Source organism: Symphodus melops (assembly GCF_947650265.1).
Source record: "Symphodus melops genome assembly, chromosome: 20".
Taxonomy (NCBI): Eukaryota; Metazoa; Chordata; class Actinopteri; order Labriformes; family Labridae; genus Symphodus; species Symphodus melops.
In genome coordinates this window covers 18,775,204-18,793,002 of record NC_136710.1, presented here as the reverse complement: position 1 = coordinate 18,793,002, position 17,799 = coordinate 18,775,204, and the positions used below count along the sequence as shown (strand labels likewise).

At 46.2% G+C, this 17,799-nt stretch overlaps 2 protein-coding genes across 3 annotated transcripts in view; one reads left to right on the top strand and one right to left on the bottom strand.

Moving 5' to 3' along the window:
- The window catches only part of tbc1d14 (TBC1 domain family, member 14), a 29,645-nt gene extending 13,455 nt beyond the window's left edge, over positions 1-16,190 (bottom strand). Inside the window, exons 1-3 of the mRNA XM_079370969.1 lie at positions 15,779-16,190; positions 12,436-13,189; positions 7,250-7,373 (exon numbers count right to left, since the gene is read on the bottom strand). Of these exons, the coding sequence (XP_079227095.1) occupies positions 7,250-7,373; positions 12,436-13,189; positions 15,779-15,938 (1,038 nt within the window). The 5' untranslated portion in view covers positions 15,939-16,190. The remainder of the gene's footprint in view (positions 1-7,249; positions 7,374-12,435; positions 13,190-15,778) is intronic.
- LOC306841228 (equilibrative nucleoside transporter 2-like) overlaps positions 15,980-17,799 on the top strand; it is a 112,389-nt gene continuing 110,569 nt past the window's right edge. For both annotated transcript variants that reach the window (XM_079371007.1, XM_079371006.1), the window contains exon 1: positions 15,980-15,994. The gene's annotated coding sequence lies outside the window, so the exon portion shown is untranslated. The remainder of the gene's footprint in view (positions 15,995-17,799) is intronic.

Genomic DNA, 17,799 nt, shown 5'->3' with positions numbered 1-17,799 from the left:
AGAAATAAAGTTCTGTTATGTTCCCTAATAAGACACTGAGGTTATTTCAATGAGTGTCCTATAAAGGGTTGATATCGGTATCATGTCCGTCGGGCCCTGGTTACAAGATTTACTATCAAACTGGTTTGTTTTCCACGTTGAGGATTTCACAGCTGTTTGTTTGGTTCAGCCTGATTGGAGAGAAATCCTCGACAGGACGTTAAAGCCTCATGAGCTGCACACGCCGCCTCGACTCCTCTGATCTCTTCGCTCCTCGCTGTTTCACGCTGCTCACTTCACTTCATTCTTCAGTAATCACCAGCTGCCAACACTTCAACAAAACAAGTCTGAGCACTACATATGATTAAACTTCCTCCTCATGGCCCCTTCCTCCTCCTCCTCCTCCTCCTCCCTCCCCTCCCTGGGTGAAACTTTACTCTTTCTGCATGTTTGGTTTGTAGCTTTAAGCTGCAGGAGTAGCAACCGTATCCCATGATTACCTGCTGCCACGGCAACCAGCTTTGTCCCGCTGGCGTTCAGTAAAGCTCTCCAGTTTCCTGGTAGCTCTCCGGTTGCCTGTCACGCTGGCTGCTAATGGTCGAAAATGATTTCAAATGAAAGATAGCAGGAAGCAGCTCTCTGAGAACATGTCGCTCCACATGATGCAGCCTGAAATAAGTCTTCATGCTTACCCTGCGAGTGCATAAAGGACCTAAGAGCGACCCTCCAGAACAGAATCCAGTGTGACCGGGTCTCATGATGTAGTCTGATCGGTCACAGGTCTGTTCATAAATCACTTCTGTAACTCTAATCCCCTTCACAGTTCTGTAATATGAAGTCATCAATAGTTAAATAAAGTGCTACTGAAGACGCCTCCCCATCACTTCATCATCAATCTGAGGGTAACCACGGTAACGTTTCCCCCTAAAAGAGTTCAATATTAAAACTTGTGAGTCGCCGGTAGCGTAGTTGGAACATAAACTCAAACTTCTGGTTTTAAACCTGACCGACCATTCAAACCTTTCATTATGTTGTTAGCAGAGTAAAGGTCAGAGGTCATTTCCTTTAAAAATTAAAAAAAATTAGAAACAGCAATTTTGGAAAAAAATGTAAACAAATGAATAAAGCAGAAATTGGTTCTCAGTTATAAAAGAGGGGGCTGCGAGCTGAGCTGCTACGAGCTCGGTTCAACGTGCTCACTATCCGAAGTTTGGAATAGTCTGAAAAGGGAAAACATAGTGAATAAGTCAATTTAATGCCAACATATTGTTGTTTTTGTGACTTTATAAACCACAGTTTTGTGGGCTGCGTACTGAGCTGCCATAACGTCCCTCCATAGCCAGATAAAATGATTAAATAGTCATATTATATTATGAGCAACATAACTTTAAAAACAGAAAGAAAGTCATCTGGAGCTGTTTCACAATTCAAGACACCGAACATTAGAGAGGAAGAACACAAGCGAGGATTCAGACGTCAGGAAGTGCAAACATACAGATTCAAGTCTGATTGGACACACAGGAGACGAAGTAACAGCTGTTCTGGAGAGTTCCAATCAGCATCAAAGCCATCGTATAGATCCTGATCCACATCATCACTAACATCATGAAGGTCGTAGGTGTTCATAAAGAGCTGGGTCTTTAGCTTTTTCTTAAAGGAGCAAAGTGACCGCAGATTAAAGGAGTTTGTTAGCTTGTTCAAACACCGGGGGGCGACAGAGGAGAAGAGTCCAGCTAGCTTCTTAGGACCCTGTTGTGAAGGACGGATCAGACGCTTTTCACTGGCAGGCGGGCAGGAGTGTACAGCTGGATTATAGAGTTTAAGGAAGGAGGAGCCACTTACGTCGCTGTTTCGTACGCGAGCAGCAGAGTTTTTAAATTTGACCGGGAGCCAGCAGAGGGAGCGGAGCCAGCGGAGGGAGCGGAGCCAGCAGAGGGAGCGGAGTGGCGTGATGTTTTTGGGTTAAAAGCACAAAATTCTGTATTTTCCCGTCATGTTCCTGAAACACCTCGTGAAGCTTTAAGTGTCAGTGAAGCTTTCACAGTCATGATGAATGTTGGCCGTGCAAACTCTAAAGTCACAGCGTTATCATATCTCACTATCTCTCCCCCCCCCCCCCCGAAGGTCACTGAACACTGCAGAGTCAGTTTGACACAAGTGTTCAGTTGTCAAACAGCTGATTTGACAGCCAGTGTGCAAAGTTGTTTCAGTAAAGATATGGAGCTGAGAGCAGCGATACACTGGGGTCTGATGAGTGTCCTCCTCTCTGTCTCTTTAACTGCTGCAGAGATAACAGGCGGAGGAAACCCCTCGACATGCTTCAGAAATGCAAAATAGAAAAAGGAGACGTTCCTCTCGCGCTGCCGCACGTGCTTTTGTTGCACTAAGTTTGTGGCACGCGTCCTCGCTGGAAATTATTCTATCAACACAAGCTGAAATAAAATCCTGGAGACAACCTGACTGTCACGAAGCGCAGAGATTAAATAAACGAGCTGAAAGAGCGAGCGACCGTTTGAAACCCGAGTCGTCCTCTTCTTCTTCCTCCGCTGCCTCTCCTTTCACGCTCCGACTACCGATGTCCTCTGATGCTGCCAGACAGACGAGGAGAGAGACAGTGGGTCACTCGCCGTTCACATTCTCACTCACCATGAACGCTGCAGTTCCTTACAGACCAGCAGTCCTCCAGCGGGATGAGGGAGGAGGAGGAGGAGGAGGAGGAGGTTGGTTTCCAGGACCTTAGCCTAGCGTCATAGCTGCTGCTGAGGTCTCACTCCCGGCAACCAGGAGCCCAAGAGCGAGGAGGCAACGAGGAGGAGGAGGTGGTGGAAAAGGAGGGCAGAGGGACAGTCAGGCTGCCGAAGGAGGGACACACCCCGCGCTGGGAATGATGCAGCAGCAGCATGATACCCCCTCTATCACCTTTACCGCCCTCTATCGCCCTCTCTCTCTCTCTCTCTCTCTCTGAGCAGTGACGCTGCTCTGAGCCGCTCCGCATCAGGTCTATCTCTGCCGCTCTGTGTGTGCGCCTGTGTGTCAGCAAATCAGCACCGCCGTGTGTTATTAGTCACCACCACTGCACTGAAAGAAGCTCTGCGCTCTGCTGAGCCCTGGCAGACATTCTAAATCAACCTCAGAGCAATGGATCAGGTTTCAGCCGCTCAGCTTTGTGCTCTCTGAATCCAGTCAGGACAGTGCGAACGAGTTATTCATCAAGACAAAGCACTACGTCTTTCAAATGTGTCCTTTCTGAACCCTGCCTTTGTGAGGCACTCACAAGCTGCTAAACGTCCTCGTCATTATTCTGCTTTTGCATGATTTTTAATAAAAAGGTGCAGTGGATGCTCCACAACACAGCTTACAGATTTTAAAATCTAAAATAGAAGGAGAAGGAGAGGGGATCCCAATCTTCAGAGTTTTTGTTCCACTTGTAGAGTTTTTAGAAAAAAAATTCAATATCAGTGCTAAATGTACAGTCAGACGCTTTGACCCAATTCCTGCAGAAAGCTCGAGTTCAGAGTGGCTCATTCGAACGTTCAAAAGGTCACATGAAGCAGACATTAACGTCAGGCCTCCGGGTGTCGGAGCGTCGAGTCCTCAGACTCACAGCAACATTAGACGATTACAGCATTTAACTGGAGCTCCTGTGAAAGCGGAAAGGTTGCAGGTGGAAATAATAAAAAAAAGTGCACGCTTTTGTGTGGTGGCAGCAGAACAATAACGCAGCGAATAAAGACAAACGGCGTGCACGCGCAGAGCCGCCTTTAAACAGCAGCGTCAGAGGGAAGACAAAGAGCTGAAAGTGGAGCCGAGTGAGACGACTCCAGAGGTCCCGTGTAAAGTTACAAACACACAGGAGACGGAGGAGTTTCTGCACCCTCGAACAGATGAATGCCAACCAGAGGCTCAAACAGAAGAGGCGTTTAAAGCCAGTGTGTGAAGTCTGTCTGTATAAGCTGCAGTTCTTCTCATCAGCAGCACACGAACACATCTCCACCGGCTCTAATTACAGGCTGCCAGCTTCTTCTTCATGTTACCAGCAGAGAGCTGTCATCCTGTGTGTGTGTGTGTGTGTGTGTGTGTGTGTGTGTGTGTGTGTGTGTGTGTGTGTGTGTGTGTGTGTGTGTGTGTGTGTGTGTGTGTGTGTGTGTGTGTGTGTGTGTGTGTGTGTGTGTGTGTGTGTGTGCGACAAAGACAAAGATCTACTGTAAGGAAGGAAGTCGGACATGTTTTTGTGGTTTCATTTTCCTTCTTGATCTTCAATGGAAAAAAAATATTCTAAAAGAAGATTTTCTGGAAGAAGCAGAGCGGGACTTTCTGGCACCTTGACTTTATCGGGGTCAGCCCATGAATCCTGACAGTTCAGAGTAGGACTGAGAATTTGTAGGGAGTAATAATAATGTAATATTATAATCAAAAATAATCTTCATATCACTGATGGGGAGTGTTCACAGCTTTGTGCTTCAGGTATTTAAGAACACACCTGAGAAAGTCCTCCTGCTCCCTGAAGTCCTGACATCGTGTGTTTAATGCGTTTCCTGTCCCATGGTGGAGTGATCAGAGTGATCAAGGCTTCACACTGTGGTCCCTTTGACCTTTGACCTTTGAACAGAAAGTGTTCAGGACCTTAAAACTGCTGCAGCTCCACATGGAAATCCAACGTTCAAATGACCTACACTCTGATTATATACTATTACAGGACCAATCTGTAAGATATCTGCTGAATGAAACAATAAAGTGACCTTTATGATCAGACATGAAGGAAACCTGGAGCTTTAGATTCTGCTCCTGAATGCTCTGGATTTGATTGGACCAGAGAAGGTAGGCGGGGCTTTGAAGGCCGTTTTGGATGCCCCTGGGTTTGCCAGATATGAGAGCAGTTATCAGGTGAACAGGTGTTGCAGCGATGGAAGCGGGCAGTGGAACTGCTTCAGATAGAAGTGATTGTACCTGAGCTAAAAAGCCTCTGCATGTTTCTAATAAGCTCCAGCAGCAGAAAGCTGCTCAAACTAGGATCAATGTTGGAGATGAAACATGGAGAGAGGTTAGAACGCAGAAAGCTTTACAGACCCATGCAGAGCTGGCTAAACACTGAAGCTACAGTGTCCACCACATGCAGAGCTGGCTAAACACTGAAGCTACAGTGTCCACCACATGCAGAGCTGGCTAAACACTGAAGCTACAGTGTCCACCATATGCTGACCTGTGTGAGCATCCACTCTAGAGAGGAGGGGGCGGAGACAGCTCTCTGTGATGATGAGAGTTTAGACTGCAGTACACATTTTAAATACTAGGGGTCAAAGTGACAAACTGCTCCTTTAAGCAATATCTATCTGAGTATCTTTGGTTTCAGACAATATCTCAATTAAATCCGAAAGATTAAACGGAGTGAAGAAGTCAAAGCTGTTCAGGAGGATAAAAGTACTACAAGGCTAACCTTGTTTCACAGACATGTGTTGCCATCCTTACTCTCTCGCACCACCTTAGTCGACTGTTCTCGTGGATGTCACACAGCTGCACAATCAGCCTGAACGCCCACGCCCGATAAGACCAAGTGAACAACGAACGATACGAGTGGAGCGTTTGTTTCAAAGGACGGCTCTCGAAAAGAAAACATGAATCATAAGAATCCGCTGCTAACATGTAGCAACGTCACATTTTGACGAGGTTAAAAAAACTGAGCAGTGAGAGGAAACGTTTGCATTCTCTTCTTCCCAGTTCAATTTCATTTGATACAATTTATAGACTGGTATAGTAATGACATATATTTGTAGGCCAACCCGAAAAAATGGCGCTGGTGGTTCCTACGAAAATTCGCTTATTTGCATTGGATTTTGGATCATTGCAGAAAATAAGCTCTGTGTCAAACACACGTTTCTGATGTGTAGCTGTTTTGTTCAGCGGGATAATCTTTACAGATGAACATCATTTATATGAAGTTTGAAGAGTTAATGCAGCCCAGAGAAGTAAAAAGCTAACGTTATGCTACAAGCTAACTACACCGCGGTCGGTTTATAATGACATCACGACTGTTATGCTTCATCGATCTAATCAGTGGATTTGACAAGCTAGCTAAACGTTAGCTTAATAAGTTGTTTATTAACCTAATATTTACAAGAGCACTGAAAAACATGACTAGAGGCTGTAAGGAGGATTAGGGAGAGAGTTCCAGGCGTGATGATGTGTAATGTCTCCATGACAACCACTGTAGCCTCAGTTAGCTACTTGTTAGCAACCGCCGTTTAAAGTTCGCGTAAAAACTTTAAAAGTCACAAGTGGGGTCTTAGCTAACGTAGTTTATCTCGTCTGACAAAAGTCAACATCTCTTCAGCATGTGTTAACCACAGACCTTATTTCACGCGTCTAAACACATTCAAAATCCATTTTGACTTTTAGAGTTAGGAACCCATGGCGCTAAAATGCTAACTCACTAATAAAACTATTCCAGTCTATAATCCATCAGTACACATTTGCTTCCTTGGGTTGAAGAAAAGCTGGAGCCAGCGAGGGTCAGTTATCATCTCTTCAAATCAACACAGAAAACCAAACAAACAGTCCGTACACAAACACAAACCTCCTGTCGGCTCATTTCACTAACATCTGGTTCAAACACAGCCGAGCGGCGCTTCAGATGTTGCCATTTAAAAAGGTTTGCTCAAGGTAGGAGTGAGTTGAGTCACCACTGAACTTCACCCAAAATAAAAACACCAGAAGAAGAAGAAGAAGAGCGGTCTTAAAGGAAGTGGAGTCCTGAAAGAATAAAACACAAGTGAAGCCGCGCCATCGTCCCTTCTGAGCCTCCGTACGTGTGTGGAGGTGACCCTGTCCTCTTACTCGTTTCTGGGCGGGGCGCTGGCGTGTTTCCTCCAGCCAATGACAGCACACAGGTGAGTTTAGAAGAGGACGTGAAAATGACGGATGTGAACGTAGCGGCAAAGAAGAGAAAATATAAATCAGAGTGAGGCGAAACGCTAAAAAGGAAGGGTGAACCTCGTGTTGGCGTTTACTCGCGGATGCAAAGTCGGTGTGCTTCCTGTTGGACATACGGGTGCTGAACACCGGAGGTCAGCCAGGGCTGTTGTGCGGCAGCCTGCAGTGTAGGTACAAACAGTAAATGTGTGCTTCTTAGGAGCGATGAGCCCTCGAACCCTGCCTCGGAGTTCAGACCCCAGTGAATGTTGTGTTTATAAAAGTGCCACTGACTCCGCCTCTAAGGGTCAGAAAGCGTTTGTTCACGCGTCGATGGCGTGAAGCTTTAAAATGACAGTTTTACCGTTTGTATTCTCTTGGGGTCTTTGGTGGGAGTTTCACGCAGTGGGACTTTTCCAAACAGCTTCCAGCCGGGATCCCTCGGCTCCACGGGCCGACTGTCCTTCACCCTCCGGGCGAACAGGCTCCTGAGAGAGACAACAAGGACAAATGAATAACGTCATTACAGCGCGGGGCAAAGTCTGAAGCGCTGCTCACACATGCAGCGAAGTGTTTGTCAGCTGTTTCAGGAGGTGTTTGAACACAACACCAGATCAATAAACTCATCTCAGAGCTTTGATTAGAAGCGAAGCTGTGAAAACATGATCAAAGCCTCGCCAGTCACATGACCTGAACGTGTCACATCAAAGAGTCCTGCCGTTTGTTCACCTTCAGAGACGGCTCGATGTGATGAGTGCAGCTCGCTCATCAACCAGAGACGACTCGTCTGTCCAGCATTAAACAAGCTGCTTGTGATCTGACCTTTGACCCACTGACAGAGAACAGGCCGTGTCTGCTGCACACATTTAAAACCTACTTCTTTTCTTTGAAAGCGTTTTAAGACTCAAACAAGACTTCTATTTATTCCAGGTTTCATGCGGATCCTTCAAAGACGTCGTACTGTGTGTCAACCTTAAAATCAGTCGAGTGTGTGACACCCTGGTCAGCAGCTGATCACAGACTGATAAACATTAACTCCTCTCACCGCGTGACCCTCGTTCACTACACGTGTGCACGTGTGCACACTCACAACATGATCCCACTTCTACATCGGACGTTTCACCTTCAATCTGAACGTGTGGAAGCGTCAACGTGGGACGGAAGTGTACGCTCTTCAGAGGTGTGTGTGTGTGCATGTGTGTGTGGTTTTCTCTTTTGCTCTGCAAACAGAAACGGTTTCACACAAACACAATGCAGGGGGGGGGGGGGGGGGAGGCGTGTACTCATCCTGTGGGGGGACGCGAGGCTTTCATGAAGCAGCTCAGGTCAGACGAGTTAGCCACACACCTGAGACCAACAATCCCTTTATACAAACTGAGACTCTGAGAGTTTGATTGTTTCCAGAAAGACGCCGAGCTGATCGTTTTCTACCTGCTGGATTAAAAGAAGACTAAAGAGTCTCCACCGAAACCTTTTTGTGGATGTGAAAGTCAAACAGACAAACAGTCAGACCATGAAAGCATCTTTCACATCTCAATCACTGCAGATGGATTTATCTCTTTAAAACGTAAATGAGGAAAGTCTTAAATCCCTCGATGTGACGAGTTGATCACCAGGATTTCAACTTCTTTTTTTTCACATTCATGTTCATATTTTTTTGAGTCTGCGTGTTTTAAGACGATTCACTCTTCGTGACCTGAATGATGGACAGCAGTGAAAAGTTACCAAAGCTTCAGAGAGAACAAACAACCTTCAACCAAAAGCACCGGCGGAGTCGTACTCCACGAACACGGTGTCGTCGTTTCGGACACAGAAACGTCGCCCTTGGTGCGATTTAGAAGAAGACAGCGTGCAGGAGTTTGGCTCCAATAGTTGTAAATGAGAAACAATAAGATAGACGTTTCTTTTTGTTGCCATAGAAACAAGCATCAACTTTTATCTTATCGAAGTTTACAATCTGTTCGTCATGTGGCGTACGAGTCTTTATTCCATCTGTTGTCCGGGTCCTTTTTAAACGCTTTTCTGGGGCAGGAAGTCGAGACATGACGTGGCCTCGCGGCGCTGAGCGGCGGCGCTACACGAAGAGGATTCACGTCACCGAGCTTCAGCGCTGCCAGGGTGAAAAAATACAGTATCAGATCTCCAGAACGCTGATACACATCAGTAAGAAAATGTTTCCTGAAGCAGATCGTTGAATCTGCACGTGACGACAGACCGAACGCCATTCTTTAAAAAAATACAAACACGTGTGAAAAGACTTATTGTTCTGCCAAACTGCTTCAACGCCAGGCAATGAATGAGTCACAAACTGAAGAGTGGAATAAATCATCAACACATCAGAAGCAGGTTCAAAGAGTTTAAAGCTGAATGCAGTCCAAACACTTTTATCTTCTTCAAATTAAAACTTTATCAAAAAGATCTAAAATCTTTCGCTTTTTTCCGTCAGTGCAGATAAGAGCCGGTTTTTAATCTCAACACAAACATTCCTTCAAAGTGACAGATTTGCAAAGCGGCGATAAAGTGTAACCCCTCTGTGAACTCGAGTAACCCCTGAGCCACCCTCTAAATAATCTGCATAGATTTAAAGTGCAGAGATTAGCAGAACTTTCAGATGGTTTCTCTGCAGCGTGTTCAGCAAACAAAACCAGAGAGCAGGATTTGCATTCAGTGCGAGCGACGAGACGGCTGAACGGCTGCAGCTTCGCTCGGCCGCTCGACTGGAAACAGCCGGCAGAGCCGAGAGGCCGGCGTGCTGGGACGCTGGGTTCGAGTCTTCGTGTGGTTTAAACACTCGAGGAGAAAGCGCTCGCAGTGGAGTACAGAACAAGTCGGAACAGGAGGCGGGTGAGTGTCGCTCCCTTCGAGAGTGTGTGAGTGAACAGGATGTTCAGAATGAAAAAGGACGAGTCTTCATCTTACCTGTCGATGAAGAGCAGCAGGGACGGAGCTGCTATGACTCAAAACGAGTCTGACAGGCTGGTCAAACAAAGAGGACTCAAAGGGTCTGCTTCAGTCCACATTCAGGTCCACAGAAGCTCCAGGGAGGACAGAGAGTGAACGAGCGCAGGAAGACGGGACTGACTTCACAGACGGGAGGGGAGGAATGTGTGTGAGGAGAAAAAGTCTGAAGGGCACCGAGGGAGTGAGAGAGAGGGAGGAGAGATAACAGAGAGAGATAACAAGACGGGGGGGGGGGGCGTGTTTAAACACACTTCATCAAGGAACAAGTGGTTTGTTGGTGTGTGTGATCTCTTTAGCGAGGTGTCTGTGCGATAATGACGGCTTGAAGGAGTCCAGTCGACGTGCAGGAGGATCTGAAAACACTTTGTTGTCATAGTTTGAAAAGAGAGAGAGAGCTCAAAGTAAGTTTGAGCAATATCTTCTTCTTCTTCTTCTTCTTTTGCAATCCTTGCGTAAGTCCTGCTTCTAACTCGTGTGTGACACTCCTGAACTCACGATGAGGAAGCAGCGACACGTCAGCTTTTTAAAACGTCTTGATGGAGACGACTGCTCGCCACTTCTTACCTCCTTACAAACTCTGTGGAGTGAAACGTGGAGACTTAAAGGTCCCGTCTTATTTTGAAGCTTCATGCATCTCGACTAAAGTACGATCGCTAATGTTTTCATGCACTGCCGCTCCGCACAGCTCTGATCTGATTGGTCGGTTGGACCGTCCATCGGCTCTGTTCTTGGAAATGTCCCGCCCATTTGACCATTGACCTTTGGATCAGTGTCATCATTTTCTTGTCACTGAGGGGGGGGGCGGCGAGCGTTTCATGCAGCTAACACCTCGGCTAACATGAGGAGGAAGGAGTTTGAGCACTTCGATGCTAACATCAGCATGCTAAGTTTGCTGCTAACATTTAGCTCGTTGGATTTCCCAGATGACCTCTTTGGGGCGTTTCAGCGTGCTAACATTAGCTCATCAGCCCATGATGACCAGAGCTGTCACGGGCGGACTGCCTGATCCTGCCAGCAGCGTGCTGCACGCCAAGCAAGTCCAAGCACCGCCGGCCGCTGCACTGAACCTGTGACGGGCTCGTTACATCAGTCAGTCCTGTTTCTATCCTGCAGGTACCAACAAAGAACACAGAGCTCATGTGGACAGATCGTTTCTGTCACATCACGATCAAATCAAACTTTTTATTTTTTTATTTTTCACAGCTGTTGTAGAACTCTTTAATTAAAATTACTGGCTCCATCGTCAAATAATAAAAGCAGCAACCTTGAACAAACTTGAATCCCGTCCAGACACACACACACACACACACACACACACACACACACACACACACACACACACACACACACACACACACACACACACACACACACACACACACACACACACACACACACACACACACACACACACACACACACACACACACACACACACACACACACACACACACACACACACACACACACACACACACACACACACACACACACACACACACACACACACACACACACACACACACACACACACACACACACACACAATAAAACAGGTCAGCAGGTGTCAGGTTACAGCTGTGAGAGGTTCAGGCTCGCTCGCTCACTCCGGTCTGTTGGATGAGTGTGAGGTAGTTTCTGACTCCAGCACGGCTCGCTCTGAGGAGGCGCGCTTCGACACGATACAGTTCACGCACGCAGACGGGTCCAGCAGAGCCGGACTGACACAACTTCATCCGGGTCGGCTCTCTCTGACCAACGTGACTCAAAATAAAGCAGGAAGTCTCCCCCTGTTCTCTGATGTGTGGAGGCAGACGTGTAAACATCTTCCACCAACGTGTCAGCGACTCACGCAGTTTGTCTCAGGTTTTGCAAAGACCGGATCTTGCAGGATCTCTAATGTGTAAGACTACAAGGAGATTCTCTTTATTTCCCCATCGCTCACATCCGTCTACAGAAACAACCCGAGGCAGACTCAGTAAACTCACACTCCGGTGAAGAGGCGGTCATGACTTTCTCAGCAGTAGAAGGAGAGAAGAAGAGGTCTACAGCACACATGAACCTGAGACGTGAGGCGTCACAGTGAAGCTGAAGATTCATCAACTTCCTGCACCAACGGTAAGAAGCAACAGCTACACAGCAACGTCTGCTGTTGCAATCCAAAAAGGACTTTTAACAAAGAGTCTATCGCAAGAGGAAGTGCAGGACTGATTCTCATCTCTCTCTTACTGCAGCTGAAGCATCTGTCCATCATGGTCCTGGTACCCCCCCCCCCCCCTCGCCCCCCCATGCCCATCCCTGCAGCTTTGTGAAGTTTAATGGACCCTCACTGCTTCAGTATTTCAGACTTCTGACTGACTTGACGGCTTTTAATTTTCAGACACGTCTGGAAGGGAAAACTCCTGAGTTGAGTTTAACAAACAACAAGGATCCTGAAGGTAAATTCATGCGAGTATCCTGAGGGGGAAAAAAATCACTTTTCTTTCCTCCAAACATTCACCTTACCGACGTTTACTTCGTTCCCTAAACTTTTCTTCAGCTTTAAAAAAAACAAAACTTCTTTACTCAAACGTTTCAATCTGAACTCACCGGTTGAATAAGCTGGCCAGAGGTCCCAGTTTCCTCGGCCTGCCGTCCGCTTCCTGTTCCGGACCTCCTGGACCGGGGCTCCACGAGTCTCTGGGTGACGACGACAGGGTCACGTCTGAGAAGTGAGCGTCGTTGCTGACGTCCGTCGCCAAGGTAACGATGGCGCTGGAGTCCGAGGTGACGGTGAAGTCCAAGATGTCTTCGTTGGACACGGAGAGCTCGGTGCTCATGCTCGACACGCTGCACACCGAGATGTCGTCGCTGCGGTTCAAGGCTCCGCCCCCGATGCTCATCCCTGTAGCGGTGGACAACCTGAAGGCGGGGCTAAAGAGACGGACGGAGTCGTACCCGCTGCGAGGGAAGGTGGAAGATTTGCGGATGCTGTTGCTTTCAGAGGGATCATCGTCCAAAGCGAGAGTAGCAGGCGAGTCGTGGGCGGAGTCCAGGATCAGGCCGCCGTCTCCCGAGCGGCGGTGGCCGTGTACGATGGCCTCCGGCGGGTTGATCTCCAGAGTCGGGATCCCCGAGTCCTGAGAGGACAAGCTGTGGCTGTCCTGGTTCAGGTCCGAGCAGCTCTTCTGGGGGCTGCTGTAGTAGACCGGCGTGGAGGAGCAGGTCGGCGTGTAGGCGGGAACCATGGGCTCGCTGTGCATCCTGGGAACACAGTGGCGACGGTTCACGTGATGGTGGAGGTCGGAGGCGGACGGGTCTTTGACTTCACAGCCGTTCTCCACGATAGCTCCTCCGGACACGCCTTCAAAAAAAAAAAAAGTTCCTGATGAGCACAGTTTGACTGATGAATTTAAAATAAACATTATTATTATTATTATTATATTTTGTGTAGTTTTGTATTTCCCGTGTCATTATTTTGCTCCAACTCATTTACTTGTTTTCTATTGTAGTTTGTTATTGTTGCCTTTTCTGTTTTGTATCGTCTCATCCCTTCTCCTGGTTTTCGTTATGTTTGTCACGTTGTCGCACCAAATATAAAAAATGTAAAAAAAAAAAAAAGGAATACCCCCCCCCCCCCCCCCACAGTTTTACAAAGTGCTTCTTTTGGGGCCTCAGAGAGAAGAGGAGCGGCTGTAACAGGAGGCCGAGCTGTAAGGTGAGCGGGGCCTCAGTGAGGACGCCGTGCTGACGCCGTCACCGGTCCACAAACACTTCACCTGCTGTTCTTTAAGGGACATAAAGCCTTGTTGTTGTTTACAGACGGACTGTGTGACATGCGGGAAGGTAAATACATGAATCCCTCAAGTCAAGCTCAACGCTTTGCAGACGGTTCAAGCTCAAAGCCAGGCGCTGTGAAGCCTGACCTGCAGGCCGTCATGTGACACAGCAGCAGGTTGTTCCTGTGCCGCTGTGGGAATAATCCAGCACAGCGACACACGGCTGCTGGACCGGACCTGAAAGACCACATTTAAATCAAAACACAAAGTCCCTCGACACTTAGCTTTAAAGGTTAGCAGGCCGTGCTAATACACACACACACACACACACACACACACACACACACACACACACACACACACACACACACACACACACACACACACACACACACACACACACACACACACACACACACACACACACACACACACACACACACACACACACACACACACACACACACACACACACACACACACACACACACACACACACACACACACACACACACACACACACACACACACACACACACACACACACCTCAAAGAGAACTCTGGAAGAATAAACCTGATCAGCAGAAGACTGGAACGCTCCGAGGAGTGAACGTAAGCTAAGTCACATGACAGGAGAAATATTCAAGTCATTTGTGAGCCTCACTTCAGGACAGCTTCGGTCACGTGAAGCACACGCAACCTTTAAATCAAGGTGTTCACATCCGTACACGCTCTGTCGGACTGGGCGTCCCGCCTGGCGCCCCGCCTGGCGTCCTGAGATCAAATACGTGAGCGGTGAATTAACACGTCAGTTTTATTGAAGATGTTCTGGTTCGTTAGCTGCGTGAAGAAGAGTCTTTAAAAAGGTACACTCGACCTTCACCGACGTCAAATGTTGTTTAGTTAAATATATATATAAAAAACACTTCAAGTGTGGCATCTTAGTGTATGAAAAGTGTGTGTGTGTGTGTGTGTGTCTCAATAAAGTAAATCCTCTTTTTATATAATCACATGATTGCACTTTGTTATCGAGCATCAGGTGTATCTGTTTTCATGCCCCGCTGTTACATCATGACATATTTTATTATCATGTTATTTCAGCCTCATTTACTCTGCTTCATATCAGTCGCTGTTTATTGTTAATATTTAATGTTGCCCAAAGAGGGCAGAGCTCGCACAGGTCAAATTCAGACTCTTTAGTGAATTATAAGTTTGCCAGGTTTAAGTCGACTTTTAAATGATTAATAAAATGTCACATTAAACGGTTAATGGATCTAATGTTTGTCACTCTGAATATCACCTTAATGCACTTCTGTTGTTAAAGATTCAATTTTAAAAATAAAAATCATAAAAAAATGACAGCCGGATTAAAGAGTGGTTTAAAATGATCAACAAAATGTAACAGGCCGTTATTGTTTATTGATAATTAAAGATGCCTTTAACTCGTAGTGTTAGTGTTGGCCTGGTTAAATGTTTACTTATGTTATTATAGCTTTATTGTCATTAACTACATTCAGTGTATTACATTAAAGAAGTGAAGCGTGGTCCACCATGACTAAACAAGCATGTCACCTGGGGAAGGTGATGACATCAGAGGCCTTTGTGAAGCTGAAGTCAGCAGGTGGGATCAGTTAGAGGAGACTGTGACGTCACACTTCAGGACAAACTGTTCTGTCAGTCAAACCAACTAAATACTGGAATATTCTCCCAGACATACTGACATATACACACCTCAAACAGAGGATTAAAAAGAAGACACGTGATCATGTTTAACCTTCACCTTCTGTTATTGTTTAGTGTCACTTGTTCCTTTGCATTTCTATTTTATTTGTTTTTGTCCTCAGCTGTAAGTTAGTACTGTCCCTTAATAAATAAATGATATATACATACATGCGTTTTGTGAGTTTTTTTTAATTATTATTATACATTTATATTACATAAGACACACGCAGAATTTAAGATTGTTTTTACATTTACACAGAAAGCCAAACATTTGAGTTATTTTACCTTTGCAAAGTGATCATATTTGGGAGTTTATTTTAAATAAGGGGTTTATTAAACGGGGTTCTGCACAGATGGAGGAGAGCTCGTGCAGGGTTTCTGTTCAATAAATGCTGACAGTTTTGAATGCATCAGAAACCTGAGCAGGTGTGCGCGCGTGTCAGTGAACCTACCACAGTGGCTGTCTCTCCGCTCCGGAGCTCCGTGGGTCGTGTTGGCCATGCTGCCGCCGGTCGATGCTACAGGTGGGCGGCAGGTGTCTGCCGGTGGCTGGGGCGCTCCATGATGATGATGCTGCAGAGTTTCCGCTGGACCACCATCCCCTCCCTGCATGCAGAGACGAAACTCAACGCAGCTTTTCGCGTGTGTCCAAACAGCAGCAGCGTTAAGTCAGTGCACGCGCTCCCCGTGTTCAGGTGAACACGTCGAGCCGGACTAACTCGCAAAGTGTTTCTGACGCTGCTGTGACGTCAGAACCCGCTTCCTCAAAGTGCAACCAAACCAAGTTCAAACAACGAGAGACATTTTTCTAACCTCGCGGCGTCTCTGAAGACCAGCAGACACTTTCTTTCCCGACGTGCGCGTGAGGTGTTCAAACGAAGCGCGTCACACAAGTTCACTCGGCATCGTTTACCTGTCTCGACGCCTCCGTCGCCATTTTAACACAAACTTGTGCGCGTGAGTGCTGAGTAATCGAGTCCAGAAAGATCACCGTCGATGATTCACCTGTTTGTTTGTTGTCTGGACGTGAAGGCATTACTAATCGACCTCGCAGCCTGCACAACTTATTCTCATTATCTTGTGTTATTGCCATCGTCTTTAAATGTTAAACAAGGTTAGAAATGTTACAACAATAACATGAAAAGGTCGTATCATTTATTTATAATTTATGTATCTCTTAATTTGTGGGGGGTTTTTCAGCAGTTTATTTCAGGATTAATCTTCCCACATTTGCACTGATAATAGAATTTAAGAATCTTTTATTTTCCACCAAAGTTGCTTTCACTCTTCAGATTCATAAAATTCACAAAACAGTCTAAAAACATTTATATCACATGAAACAGCAGCTACATTCACTCATCAAATCAGTTTATATCAAGGTTCAGCTCTCATCTGGCATGTTGTTTAACTTCACTTTACTGATGAATTATCAGCTGCGTTACTTCTTGATTTCTTCTTCCTCCTGTCAGTGAATAATGAACACAGACTGTTTAGTTTGTACATACCAGCTCTGAAACGTGCTGACTGACACCTGAAACCTTCTAGAAAGGTTCGGGGCCCCTGCTTTAGGGAACAGTTTATTATCAGGGCCCAAACAAGAAAACATGCTTGTCTTCACAAAATCCAGGAGACTGCTGTGAATAAAAACAAATATTTAATAAAGAAGTTTAAATCTGCCAATCTTTTCCCCAGTAAACACTTGAGCATTTTATGAACTAATTTCCTTGTTTGTTGAGTTTAATTTCTGACATGCAGAGGCGTGTCCATGCTCCGCCTTCAAGTCTGTGACTGGCTGTTTCTTATTTCTACTTTAAACCGCAACTTTCGACATAAAACTTTCGTAATTAAAAACTTCAGACGCACATCAGCATCCAGGAAAACCCTGCAGAAGTCAGCAGCAGTCTGTTTTTGATTTAAACTTAGAGCCCCTCTAGCTTTCTATAAAATACAACCCCAAAAGCGTACTGCTAAAGAAACATCATATATCCTTAGTAATATATCTGGGCAGCCTGCTGAGTGGACGCTGCAGGAGGATAAAAAATAAATACAATAATGTTTAAAAGACAAAATAAATATTAACGTGACTCTTAATGTATCCTAAAAACACTCAGTTAGCATCATTTGGAAAATAAGTCTAAAAGCCTGCTGTGATCAGTTAAAAGCTTCCTCACACTGCCCTCTAGTGTCAAGACGAGGTACTGCGCTCTCGCTGAAGGGGTGAAGAATAAAAAGACAAGTGGAGTCCAAGGCCTGAGGTTTTGGTTTATTCCTTTATTAGATGTTAAGAAAAATCCACAATGAAACAAAATAATTTACTCAGGGTGTACATGAGATCAGAACAACAGAGCTACTCGGGACAGGTGGGGTTCAGGAGCGAAGAGGAGGAGGAGGAGGGGGAGGGGGGGGAGCGTTTGAGTGGGAATGAAAAGACGAGGAAGTTTTCAGTGCTCGATTTGTTCTTCGGACCACAGCG